Below are 14,567 nucleotides of genomic sequence, written 5' to 3' on the forward strand. Positions count from 1 at the left end.
GGAGGAAGTTACGGCCCTCTTGGCCAAGGGTGCCATTGAGCGCGTTCCTGGGCCAGAAGTAGGGTGTGGTTGCTACTCCCACTACTTTCTGGTACCCAAGAAGGGCAAAAGGAGCCTACGCCCTATCTTGGACCTACAGAACGTCAACGGCTTCCTCTGGAAGGAGAAGTTCAAAATGCTGACACTGGCTCAGGTCTTAGCTGCCCTGGACGCAGGAGACTGGATGGTAGCGTTGGACCTGCAGGAGGCTTGTTTTCACATCCCCGTCCTGCCGGCCCACCGGCGTTATCTGCGGTTCACGGTAGGCCACGAGCACTTTCAGTTTACCGTGCTCCCCTTCGGCCTTACCAGTGCCCCACGGGTGTTCACGTAGGTGATGGCGGTGGTCGCAGCTCATCTGCGCAGGTTGGGGGTTTCAGTCTTCCCCTACCTCGACGACTGGTTGTTGAAGGCGAGCTCGCCCCAGACAGTCGTCAGCCACCTCCAGACGACGGCAGACCTCCTGCATCAGCCGGGGTTTTCCATCAATGTTCCGAAGACACACCTGTGCCCCTCTCAGAAGCTCCTCTTCATCGTAGCGGTTCTCGACTCTGCGCAGTTTCGGGATTATCCTCCCGAACAGCGGGTTCGGGACATTCATGCTCTGATTCCACTCTTCCAGCCTTTGTCCCGGGTCTCGGTCAGGTTGACGCTGTAGCTTCTGGGGCTGATGGCCTCCTGCATCCTTCTGGGGCATCACGCCCGGTGGCGGATGTGGGCTCTGCTGTGGGACCTGATGTTTCAGTGGGCTCAGCATTAGGGCAACCTCTCCGACCATGTCATGATCTCGGAGGGCACTGCGAGACAGCTGCAGTGGTGGCTCAGCGGCAGATCCCTCTCCCTTCCCCAACCGGAGCACGTAGTTGTGACGGACGCGTCCCTCCAGGGCTGGGGAGGCCACATGGGAGAGGCGGAGATCAGAGGCCTCTGGTCTCCGGCGGAGTCCCGGCTCCATATCAATCTTTTGGAGCTGCAGGCGATTCGTCTAGCACTGAAAGCATTCCTCCCCTCTGTCCGGGGGAGTGTAGTGCAGGTGTTCACGGACAATACCACCGCCATGTGGTACTGCAACAAACAGGGCGAGGTGGGGTCGTGGACCCTTTGCCCTGGCAGTGGCTGGAACATCAGGGTGTAACCCTGGTGGTTCAACACCTGGCAGGTTCTCTGAACGCCAGGGCGGACGAAGTCAGCCGTTGGTGCATGATGGATCACGAATGGCGTCTGAACTCGGACGTGGCGCAAGGCCTCTTTCAGCAGTGGGGAGAGCCTTGGTTAGATCTATTCGCCACAGAAGAGAACGCGCAATGTCATCAGTTCTGAGCGTTGGAATTTCCAAGGCTGCACTCGCTCGGAGACTCTCTTCATCGCGAGTGGAGTTGCGGTCTGTTGTACGCCTTTCCGCCTATACCACTTCTGCCCAGAGTGCTGAAGAAGATCAGGCGCAATCGGGCCCAGGTTATCCTTGTGGCTCCGCACTGGGCACGAAGGTACTGGTATCCAGAGCTACTCAGTATGTCAGTTGATCCCCCGGTTCGTCTGCCTCTTCAGGAGGACCTTCTGTCGCAGCAGCAGGGGACGGTCCTCCACCCAAACCTGTCCAGTCTCCACCTCCATGCTTGGAGATTGAGCAGCGACAGTTGAGGCCATTTGACTTGCCTCCTGAAGTCTGTGAAATCATTCTGGCAACCAGGCGTCCCTCCACAAAGTCGGTATACGCCTGTAGGTGGAACAAATTTGTGGCATGGTGCACAGCAAAGGCTGTGGATCCTCTTTCTGAGGTCCTTCTCTTCCTTCTTTCTCTTGCCCAGCAGGGCTCTGCTCTGGGCACTATCAAGGGCTACCTTTCTGCCCTTTCAGCCTTTCTGAGGCTGCCTGATCAACCTTCTTTGTTCAAGTCCCCTATTGTAACTCGCTTTCTGAAGGGCATCACGCACATGCTCCCTCCTGTTCCGTTTGTGATGCCTCAGTGGGACTTGAACCTGGTTCTTACATTTCTGATGTGTGCTCCCTTTAAGCCACTTCACAACTGTCCTCTCCGCCTTCTTACCCTGAAGACTGCTTTACTGGTTGCCATCACCTCTGCCTGTTGAGTGAGTGAGCTCCAGGCTCTTTCATGTACACCCCCTTTCCTTTCTGTCCATCCGGACAAGGTTGTGTTGCGCACTAAGCCGTCTTTCCTGCCCAAGGTTGTCACGGTCTTCCATATCGGGCAGTCTATCACCTTGCCCACCTTCTTTCCGCCACCGCATCCCTCTAAAGAGGAAGAGCGGCTCAACCGTCTGGACCCAAAACGTGCGTTTTCATTCTATTTGGATCGCACCCGCCAGTTCCGGGTGGATGACCAACTCTTTGTTGGTTACGTGGGCGCTAAGAAGGGACGGGCGGTGCACAAGAGGACCATCTCTTGGTGGGTCGTCTTGTGTATCAAGGCATGTTTCTCCTTGGTGAGGAAGGAGCCTCCTGTTGGGCTGAGGGCCCATTCCACTCGTGCCACGGCGGCTAGCACTGCCCTGGGCCGGGGAGTCCCCTTACAGGACATCTGTCAGGCAGCTACGTGGGCATCGCTGCACACGTTTGCAAGACATTACTGCCTGGACAGCCAAGTCCGGAGGGATGGCTTATTTGGCCGTTCTGCCCTCCAGGACTTTCTGGTGTGATTATTGGTTCGCAGACCCACCACCGGGGTTGGTATTGCTGGGGTATCTATTCTAAGGTAAGGAATCTAATACTAACCTGTTTCTTTCAGATGAACAAGTTACTTACCTTCGGTAACGATATATCTGTAAGAAACAGTAGTTAGTATTAGATTCCTTACCGCCCCACCCATCCTCCCCGTTCTGCGAACCGATATTTAGGGTTAAGGTCATCCCCTTTCAGGGCCCTAGTTTCAATGGCACCAGTGTTGGTTTTTAACATGGCTCTGCGTTTCTGGCACGGAAAAGCTGTGTCTAAGAACTGACGTCCGCATGCGGAGGCGGCGTCTAAGTACTCCGACGTCATCACGGCGCCGACGACGGACGCGGAGCCGCAGACGACGCCTACCGACGCGCAAGGGTACTGCTACGCAAAACTTTCCGGATCCAGTCTGACGCCTGGGGATATTCTAAGGTAAGGAATCTAATACTAACTACTGTTTCTTACAGATATATCGATACCGAAGGTAAGTAACTTGTTCTTTATTTGTATCTACAGACAGACACCAAAACAACAACAATCTATTGTGTAGTTCTATCTTTAGAATGTAAAAGATAGTAAGTAGCTTAGCGATTTTGAGCCAACAGGCTAGAATGGCTACTAAAACTGGTTCAGCAGTGTTAGGGTCCTCACTGTATTTTTATTCTTTATCGTGGTCCGGCAAAGAAGTGGTCCTGAGGAGGATGCTGAAGAGGTACAGTCTTCCTGGGGCCACCCATAGGTCACCGAACGCCAGGGATCGTCTCCTGTCTCGGATTGTATCTTCCATGATGCACCAGTGGAGTTCAGTGCAGGTACAGCTGCAGCTGGTCTCCTGGTTACAGCAGTTACTTGCAGGTAACTAAATCTTTTAAAAAAAATTTTTTTATTCCATAACTAAATCTTTCTTGTGGGGGACCAGGGTCTACATTGACTTCAGCCATGGGTTCCATGGCCCAGGGGGCCACTCATGTGGTTCAAGACTCTGTCTCCCAGGGTGCACTTCAGCTTATAGGGGAGGGCCGGCGTTCCTGGGTAGCTGGGCTCTCAGGTTGCAGGCTTCCTTAGCTGTTGTGGTCCAGAAGGTTAGTCATCTAGCCCCTGGAATCACTTCTGTTCTGGCAGAAATGGAGCTCTGTTCTTTAAGTTGGCACCGCTGGTACAATCTTCTCTGCAAGTTCCTCTAGATCAGCAGGCCCAAGCCAGTCTAGTCCTTGATATATCCTCTCTTTCCGGGGTCCATGGAGTAGCAGTGCTGTCCCTTTTCTGTCTTCTTTCCAGCCAAGTAGTGATCCGAGGGCCATGTGCAAGGGGTGACACTTTTATGCCATCTTTGAGTTTGTGGGAAGTTTCAGTCTATAGGGCAACAGTTCCCATGGGGCAAGACTTCTCACTTTACATCACTTCCTGGAGGTTTGACCAAAATGCCCTTTCTTGCTTGCTTTCAAGATGCCTCCGTATTCTTCCCCTGGGTGGAGCTCCTGGTACACTCCTAATGTGTACCCAGCATAATGAGCCACTCTTTTTGGAAAACTGGATCTTCAGTGGGCTTCACCCTCTAGAGGAGATGCCAGCCTGTCTACTAATACACAGGAGCGGACAGTCTAACGTGTGATCTGCATTTGCTTTATTGAGGCGGCAGCCTCTTTGAAGCATGGCCATCTGCAGCCACCACCCTGTAGTAATTCTGCTGAAGGAGGTCACCCTTCTTCCCACTAACAGTTCTGTTTGTTGCCTGTTCCTGGGAGTGTGTCACACCTTCTAGCAGGAGGGCAGCCTGTTGTCTTGGGGTAATGCAGCTGTGGATTGCCAGAAAGGGCTACCAGAGGTTTGGGTAACAAAGCAATGACTTTCTAAACGCGCCTTTGCCCTAAAAGTTATTTTAAATCAGACTTCAGCAATAAGTCGGGTTGAATGCAACAATTAATTTGATACCTTAAAGTACCATATTCAGTGGTCCCATATGGACATTGGCACTTCTCTCGTGGGTTAGTGGACCTCCAGGCTAGCTAATAGGCCTACCGGCTTAGCTACAATAAAAATGACACGGGTTTCTCCTGTAAAGACATGTAAGAGATAAATTCGGCATGCCCTTTTTATTATCTGCACCGTGCCCTTCGGGCTTACAAGGCCTTCTTTAGGGGCGACTTATAGATATTAAAAAGGAAGATTTGGACATGGCAAATGGGGTTATTTTGCCATGTCAAGTAGAAGCTGCCCTACAAGGCTGTAGTGACAGACTTAGAGCCTTGTTTTCACTTTTTCATAACAGTAGTGGCACAACAAGTGGTGCGTTCCACTGGTGACATTCAATTTAACTAGCACTGGGGACCTGAAGCACCATATTCTAGTGTCTAATAGGTACGTTTCCTACGCCAATCAGGAATTAGCCGATTGCACATAAACGTTTCAAGGGTTACAGGATGTAGTGGGGCCTGGACAGCAGGGCCCAGTGTACTACAGAGTTGAAAAAACGACAGCATCCGCCCAAATGTTGGGGGTGATCATACAGAAAGAGGCTCTTTCCCAAACGGGGCTACAGATATCCTTCAAATTAGAGATACGCTGCTGGAGCCTGCTGACATGCACAGCCATTCCTGATACAACATGTCAACCTTTTACTGATTGAATGTGGGAAATATTTTGTTTTATACAGTAGGTTGTACAAGGAGGTACCATTTATGTAATTAAAAACACTATCATTTGATTATGCCATTGATAGTTTTGTATTTTCTTACATGCAATTGCTTCTGTTGTGTTTTGGAGAAAAGTAATACATACATGTAACATATATTGTCTGCTTTAACAATAAGAAATGTTAATAGATTTATTTTTCATTCTTCGCAGTTGATGACAATACAAAAGAAACTGCAGAAAATCTGGCTCGGTTCCTTGTTGAAGATGGCAAAGATATTGAAGGGGACTTTGATTTTACCATGCTTTCCAAAAACCCAGAGTTCTGGTGAGCATTCTTGGCCTCCTTGTCAGCTCATACATTAGTGAGATGGATCAGTCCTTTTTAGGTCTCGGCCTGCGTAGGCTGCGCTTGCCATTGGAGGAGAGGGGCGTCTGTCCATTTAAGCCCCGTGTTTTTGGGATTGAGGGGCGTGTTTTCTTAGGTTCTTTCTCTCCTCTTCCCATTGGCTGGAATTTTACATTCCAGCCAATTGGAAGAGGAGAGACCGAAAAACACGCCCCATAGTCCTGAAAATGACGTGCGTTTCTCCGAGGCATTTCTGCATGACCTCGGAGAAAGATGGGTCACACATATAAACTTAACAGATGGTGGTGCTGAGCGCTCCTCACTTGCCTTCCGAGGATGGCGAGCGCTTATTTAGCTTTGAAATTCAGCTTTGCAGCGCTTTTCATGAGCACCAGTTGTATTACACAAGAACACATTCATTTTGGTAGGCACATGCAGATTGGTTCTGTCTGGTGTGGCAATGTGCACGGATAAGAGCGTAAAATACGCAGCTGTCTTGTTGATAGAGATCAACTGCTGTGTTTGACGGTTTGAGTTATACCTCCAAGTTGATGTATGTGTTTCGTTAGGGCAAGTAGAACGACCTCCATGTGACAATTTTTAAACTGGATGTGTGTGTGCGAGGTACACAGCGGCGTGCTGTGGCCCCTGAGTCAGCGCGGGAGCTTCCGCTGGGGACACTGCAGCAGCAGCCGCCGCCGCGCTGCCTCAGAAGCCTCCCTCCTCCCCCTGGTTGTGCGAGCCTGCTCCTCACCACTCCACAAAAAAACACCCGGAAAGATTGCGCCTTCGGGACACCTGGAATTGGCGCTGTGCCCGAGCTGAGGGACCCCGTGTGCCCGGATCTGCGGCCTAAGGTAGGAGAGGCTCCCTCTGCGCAGCGCGGCTGCAAGGCTCGGCCCATCCTGGGCTCTCCCTGCACCGGGGGCGTGGGCTCAGCGCTGCAGTCTGTGCCTGGGACATCCGCCAGGGTGAGGATGGCACCGAGGTTCGGAGGAGGCAGTGCCCGAGCAGGGGCAGGCGAGAGGCTCCTGCTGGATGGGGGCGGCTGCTGGAATGTTGAATTAAGTAGAGAGAGTCCCCCTCAACCAGGGGAATAGGGTACTTGTCAACAGTAGAGTAAAAGTTTCCCTTGGCAGATCTAATCAAGCCCACATGTTAATATTGGACACTTACACTGAACAAATATAACAAAAACATATATAAAAACTTATATCAAATGTATTATTTTGTTAAAAACATGAAAAGATCACACAGTAAAAACAATTGTACTTAATCAAAATTTGTACTAACTAAAATTTTCAATACTAAGTCACACAAGATCAACATAAGATACTAATCTTAAAACTTAATAAACAGTGCCCTAAAATTCATCAATAAAAAGCACAACACAGGGGAGAGACAGACAGAAAGACAGTATCATTTGTCATTGAAACTTGGCATATAGAGTATTTCAATCTCAAACAACGAATCCTGGACACATTTGGATCTTGTGACATGCAGGATTGGCACGGTTACTCAATTATGCAAATTGTGTGGCGTCAACGCGTTTCGATGGCTTTTTTTTTTTTTACATTTTTTAAAACCTTTATTACACAGTATCAGCAAAACAAATACGGGCCCACAACCGTCCGGCCGGCCACGACATCATTTAAGCAATGTAGCAAGCTATACGGTGACTCGGTAGTACATTAATATATTATATCAACAACCTAGGTTACACTGACCTCTTCGCGCTACCGAGAAAAAGGAGAAGTTAAGGTTAATTTTTAAAGTTTTTTGTAAAAGTATGTTGCAAAGTATAAGAACTAAGAAGGATCAGAAACCAAACAATCCACCGAAGACAAAAGAGGGCAACGTCCACCAGAAGAGATCCAACAAGCAAACATAATCAGAGTAGCGGCACAGGGATGATACAACAGGATAAACAATAACAAAATATAGTGCACGCCAGTCGCTGCCCCCCTCACTCAGAACCACCCTACTGACCCAAGGAAGAAACAGGGAAAGGAAAAGATGTTAAGAATAGAAAGAAAATAAGGCCCATAGAAACTGAAACGGACAAAATAAACCCCCCCACCCTCCACCCTACACGCATGCAGAGGCTACGGCCTACCCCCCCCCCTTAGCAGTGTGTCTGTCGCCCAAAAAAGAGTACCCGAAATACAGACAGAGAAAGAAAAGGAAGGAAGAAAGAATCATATAAAACCGGAGGAGGGCCACACGTATGTGCTCCCGACAATCATCATGTACATTCTCGGCCGCCCATCCCCGAAACCCCGAACCAATGTAGAATAGCGTTCAACTCCCCCGTCTATCCTCCATAGTCCCAGCAGTGCAAGCAACCGCAGTCCAAGAGAAGGGGAACATCCTCAACCCTGCCCCCTGCGATCCGATGTATCGACGTAGTCCAGCTGTACAGTAGCCATCTTGGATGAGATGGGCGAACGGAAAGACCACAACAAGGCAGGACACTGTCCACCAAGGTCCGTCCATCTCAAAGCCATGTATGCCACAACAGTACAGAAGAGGGCAACACATTGCAGCAATCCTCTACGGTCGGCCGGCCAGAGCAGAGGCATCAGCTGCAAGATAGAGTAGCAAATGTCACCAATAGACCACAAAGGAGTTGTCGGACACGGCGTCCGAAGACGAGTCTCCATCCACTGCACAAGCTCACAAACACCGGACCACTGCATCACCATCACAGTCAGCATCTCGGGGGTACCAGGATCACATACCTCCAACGCCTCCGAGCACACCTGGTTAGGCAGTCCACAGAAGTCGGATACAAGGTGTGGCGAAGTGCCCCGCAATCGAGAGCATGCTCGGCCAGTTGGGGGCACAACAGAGAAAATTGCATCCAGGCGGTCCCCTAGATCACAGGCGTTGTCGCGTAAAACAGTCCGAAAATTATCCAGGGCTCTCAGAATGTCCCCAATCCGCAATGGTGCCTCAGGAGGGAAGTATGCAGCAGGTCCCTGCATACGGAGCTCGGGGACTCGCGTTATCCCACGAGATTGGTCATCAACGTCTCCATCAAGCAGCTGTTCATCTCGCCGGCGCTCCGCATAGCACAGCCGGGCCAGGGGCACAAAGGAAGCAAAGTCCATTTTAACACCATGCACGGTGCAAGTGTAGTATTAGCAGCGGTCGTATCCCCAGTTGCAGCCCAGGATCATGAAGTAAAGTGCTGGATGCTCAATCTTTAAAATGGCACCCACCGCATCACTGAGCGAGACAATAAAGCAAACAAAGCCATCCACGGGCTGGGGCGACGACACAATGTATCAATAACAGCTGCGGTATCTTCCCAGCGTAAAGGCAAGCGGAGCAGAGTAGGGCGCAACAGCAAAAAAGCACAATGCAGCCGCTGCTCACCGCCGGCCGGCTCAGCCCCGCCTGTAATGGCCGCTGTTGTTGTAGGTAGGGCCGGCCGACCCCGAAGAACAAAGACCCGGTCAGCTCCAGTCAGCGTCCGGGAGAAGGCGAGGACGCCCCGTCACCTCCACCGCAGGGAGCGCGCAGGAAAACACACCGTTGGAGTCGGAGTCACCTCCCGAAGCCGAAAACTCGACTCAATGACAGGATTGCTGGCAGGATAGGTCACGGCACGGGAGGGAAGCAAAAGGATCGGCGGAGCCGAAGGATCAAGCGGCCATCATGGTCGCAGGCTAGGCTCCTCCGATGGCTTTTGTTTCAAATTTGTGCCATCTTTTTCAAGACTGTTTTTTATATATGTCTCTCTTGATCGACGGCACTGGTTGGTTGCCTTGTGGTTTGGGAACTCCTGTAGGTAAACATACTACTATCAGTATCTGTTACTATATTTATAGGTTATCATTAGTTAGTTAGTCTAAACCTGTGGTTCCCAAACTGTGCGCCGCGGCGCCCTGGTGCGCCGTAATGAGGTGCCAGGGGCGCCGTGCACACTAGGGTGACGGGCCTTTTATCTGTAATTTCGGCCATCACAGGGAGCAGCACTGCTCCCCTGTGAGAGGCCTCACCCCTGCTGCTGGAGGCGCCTCGCACTCCTCCAGGAGCACGAGAGCAGCCCCTCCCGCCCATTGTCATTCAGTATGCTGCTGATTGCCACTTACTGAATGACAAAGGGGGAGTCTGGGGGTGTGACACCATGTGGCGGCCTCCTCTTGCCTCAGTGTACAACAGGGCATTCTGTACAATAAAAAGTAAAACGCCCACGCTGCAACGTTAGAAAACACTTCATTCAAAGAAGACATAAATTTAAAAGAACAGGTTATCGTTCTCTCACTGTCCTGTCATTTTAGAACTGAAGTATTTTCAATATTGTATTCAACAAAGCCATGGTTGCTCCTTTTTTTTTAGGAACTAGCAACCATTGACAAAGCCAATAGTCCTGGCTTGTTGAGGTGTAATGATACTTGCTGTATTACATATCTGGATGCAATGACAGAGACAACATAATACCAACGAGGCGGAACACTATGCTAAGCGCAGATTTTTAGCCTAGGTGTTTTAAGCTGCGCTCTTAATTACATCAAACACCCCCTTTGAAGAGACCCCCCCCCCCCCCAGTTTTTTACACCGCTTAAAGCCCTGGAAACAACACCATGTTACAGTAACCTCACATCCTGGCACTGTGCATCATGCATGACTTCTACGTTTTCAGTCTGCCTATGTGCAGGGGCATAGGGAACTCTCCACCAGCCCACCCCTTGCTGTAGTTCATTCTTAATGGGACTCTTCTGCCTGCAACTCTGCAAACAAAGGCTCCGCTCATAATGTGAAAAGGTGGGTGAGTAAATAAGTGAAGACATGTCTGAATGGCTGGATAGATTACTGAAAGGATGAATGCATGAATGAAAGGGGGAATGGATAGATAAAGAAAGAAAGGATGGATGGATGAGTGAATGAATGGAAGTATGGATGAGAGAAAAGGTAAATAGATGGATGTATGGGTGGAAGCGTAGATGTATGGGTGGAAGGGTAGATGGATGGGTAAACGTGTGGATGGGTGTGTGAAAGGATGGATGGATGAGTGAAAGGGCAGCTGATGGGCGAGTGAATTGGTGGATGGGTGTGTGAAAGGATGGATGGGTGGATGAATGAAAGGGTAGATGATAGGCAAGTGAATGGGTGGATGGATGAATTGATAAGTGAAATGGTGAATGGATGGACGAGTGAAAGGGTGGATGTAAGGATTGATGAGTTAGTGAAAGGGGGTAGATGGATAGATGAGTAAGTGAAAGGGTGGATGGATGAGAGAACGGATGGCTGGATGAGTGAACGGATGGTTGGATGAGTGAATGAATGGATGAGTAATAGGATCAATGGATGGATTCATGAATGGATGAGTAAATGGGTGGGTAGATGGATGGATAAGTGAAAGGGGGATGGAGAGAGAAAGGGAGGATGAATGACTGAAAGGGTGAATGGGTGGATGGATGAGTAAGTGAATGGATGGCTGGGTGGAAGAGTGGATGCATGGATGATTGTACAGATGGATGGGGTGAAAGGGTGGGTAGATGAATAATGGATGGATGAGTGAAAGGGTGGATGGAGGGATGGATGAGTGAAATGATGGATGGATGGAAGGATATATGGTGGATAGGTGTGCAAATGGTTGAATATGTTTGGATATAGATGGGCACACAGATGGAAGGACAGACCTTTTTAGTGTAAAAATAAGGCTGGGGATACTGATTACGACATACCAAACTCAATGTTCCATTTTCTCAGAGCGGGTCTCAATACCAAAAGGTACTGAAAGCAGCAGCTGGCATAAATAAGGGTTTGGGACCAGGCGCTCTGTTGGGGAAAAAAACGAAGGATTGGGATGCAGCCAAAGTGATTGCCAGTGGATGAGATTAATAATTCAAGCATTCCAACCAATATAATACCTTCATTGCGTCCCAAATACTTTAAGGAAGATAACAGGAGGTACACACCACCCACCCTCGGGTAAAAAAATGGCAGGGAGCCACGGCCAACTGCCGATTAGGTCAGGGGAGCCACAGGTCAAAAAAGTTTGGGAACCACTGGTCTAAACATTTGTTGACCTGTCAAAGCATCTTGTGTTGGGTACATTTTATATCATTTAATCCCAAACATCAGCTCTTATTCAATGGGGTTTGCCCATGATTTTACAAAAGTTGGCTTGCAATGTAGTTTGGATTTACATAAAATATAAACTCTTCAATCCATACTCTTCAGAAACACATCCATTACACAGTTCATGATGTTTATAAGCCCAAGAAACCATTCTTTAAGTCTACAATTCGAGTCAAGATTGAATCCCTTTTAACTTCAGTGGCATATACATGTCAATAACACATCATTAGTCTACCCGTTACTGGGCAATCACATGTCTGATATTATCATGTGTGCTTTTGAAATTCATATTTATCACCATTGAACGTAAAGAAAACCATTAGAGATCAGACAGTTTGTTTGTATTTTGTACATTGCGTCTGACCTCACCCTCCCCGAGACCTGATAGGTTCATTATTTTTGCTCTGTGATGTTTGTTACCTTTTTCTCATGTTATGTGTGGTGTTCTTCTCGACATTAATCATCTGCATCATAAAATATAAAGCTGGTCTGAAAAAGTTTTTTTTTTTCTTCAGTATTTATATCATAGGGGGAACGGTATCTTATTGGTGAATTTTTTTTGCTTTCTGTGTATATATATATATATATATATACACCTCTTCTCTAATTTGGGCCCTGTTTTTACCTGATTCTCCGATGTAATCTTGTATATTACTTCCTCTTGGGCCACTTGATTGGACTCTTGCACGAGCATGCAGGAACAAAATCTATAAAGGGAGGAATGTTTCTATTTTAATCGTTTGTTTACCATGTTGTGTTTTATGCTACCTAGCCAATATCTTATTCACATTTAACCATGGCGTTTCTCTATTATTTGCAATTACCTGTTTAGAGTATTGTCGCTTTTTAAAGTGTCGATGTTCTCTGGCTTTATTACTCTGCCAGCCTTTCTAAAATCGCGTTACTCTCTGTGCTCAATTTTATCTACAAAAGATTAGCATGAGTTTGACACTCTCTTAAGCGCTGTTAAAATGTTGTGACAGTTGCACCGTTAAGTTTCCATATAACCCACCTTTATTAGCAAGTTGGAGCGTCTTCAAGGGGTGGACGATTGGGGCCGTGGAGTGGTGTTATGTCACCTACGTGAGGTTAAATAAAGACAAAGGGGCTGGATTAGATCTAAATATTTCTAGCTCTGATTTAAAAAAAAAAAATTTTTTACTCGTTAAGAGCTAGAGGACATCGTAACCCCGGGGTTTCTTACCGATTACGTGTTGCTGCCTCAGCTCATCCACTCCCGACCAGCGTACCTCGGTGCTTCCTGTGTTCCTTCGTGAAAGGGCGCAAGTTCCCTCCCCTCTTATTGTGCCATTTTATGCTCTTCAGATTGGTTCAAATTGACAATTATATTTTATTCAGCTGGTTTTAATTATTTACGGGCATGTTTCTCATTTAATTGGATTTCCGCATTTTGCGATTTCGTATTATACGCGTCGCACGTCTCCTTTGTAGCCACTATTGTTTCCTGAATCTAAGCCTCGTTTTCACTTTGAACCAAGCCTCGTTTTGACATTTTATTTTGTTTTCCGTGGGTTTGGCCAACATTGGATGTTCATAATGTAAATAACTTACAGTATTTTGTCCAGTGTTCCTGCGCCTGTTTTATACTTAAAAATGCAACTGGATAGTCATAATGAAAAATGACTTTACAGTTTGATTTTTCTTACAGATGCGCCCAATTTTAACTAGAGCTACATATGCCGTTGACTCCTGTATTTTAAAGACTACACCACAATTATAAAATTTATATTATCATATTAATAGTCCTCTATATTATTAATGTTTTATTAATTACTGCTGGATTTATTGGATGTATGTCTACTGTGAGTTCTTTTAGCCTCATCCAGTTTCTCAGTGATTGACAACAATTTTCATCCAATCTTCTTTTGAATTAAGCCCTTTTTCCACAGTGTCTATCAAGCACTTGTACCATTGTTCACGTGTTTTCCTGATGGCATCTAAATTGCCTCCTCTTCTGCTGACGCTTATTCTTTCTAGGATGAACCATGTAAACTCATTACAGTCATGGTTCTCCTTTTGATAATGATAGGTTAAGGGCGCATTTTCCTTCTTGTTTTTGATTGATGATCTGTGTTCCAATAGTCTCGTTCGGAGCTCCCTACCCGTTTCCCCTACGTAGCCCAAACCGCAGAGGCAAACAAGCAAATAAACTATATTTTTGTTCCTGCAATTGTTTAGGCTTTTAGGGATCAACGTTTTTCCATTAAAAATCAATTTCTTGGTTGTAATGCAATTGGGGCAGATTGAGCCTGAGCCACATTTGTGGTTGCCAATTGCCTTTTTATTATCCACCAGGTTTGTTTGTACATTACTGGCCATGTTTTTGTCTGTTTTTACCAGGGCATTTTTGATTGTTTTGTTGCCTCGAAATGAAAACAATGGTTTGGGTATTGGTGCAGTTTGGCCATTGTTAATAATCTTCCAATTACGATTAACTATATTTTTAATTTTGTTACTGAGGCCAGAGTACTGATTTACAAAGACAATCCTGTCTTGGGCCTTGTTTGTTTTTTTCCTATCTATCTCTAGTAGATTCTCTCTATTGTAAAATCTTGCCCGCTTCATGGATTGTTTCACTAATTTTTTTGGATACCCCCTTTCACGTAATTTCTGTTCCATGATTTCTGCATAGTGGTAGAAATCTGTCAGACTCGTGCAATTGCGCCGTAGTCTTAAAAATTCCCCAAAGGGGATGTTGTCCTTTTGGGATCGAGGGTGGTTGCTCTGATACTGTAGGAGGGTGTTTTTGTCTGTTGGT

At 47.4% G+C, this 14,567-nt stretch overlaps 1 protein-coding gene across 2 annotated transcripts in view; it reads left to right on the forward strand.

Annotated features, from left to right (window-relative positions):
• LOC147673146 (uncharacterized) overlaps positions 1-14,567 on the forward strand; it is a 175,814-nt gene that overhangs the window by 84,551 nt on the left and 76,696 nt on the right. For both annotated transcript variants that reach the window (XM_086946898.1, XM_086946899.1), the window contains one exon: positions 5,560-5,674. In XM_086946898.1, coding sequence (XP_086803024.1) covers positions 5,560-5,674 — 115 coding nt within the window. The remainder of the gene's footprint in view (positions 1-5,559; positions 5,675-14,567) is intronic.

Source organism: Lissotriton vulgaris, chromosome 12 (genome assembly GCF_964263255.1).
Source record: "Lissotriton vulgaris chromosome 12, aLisVul1.2, whole genome shotgun sequence".
Lineage (NCBI taxonomy): Eukaryota > Metazoa > Chordata > Amphibia > Caudata > Salamandridae > Lissotriton > Lissotriton vulgaris.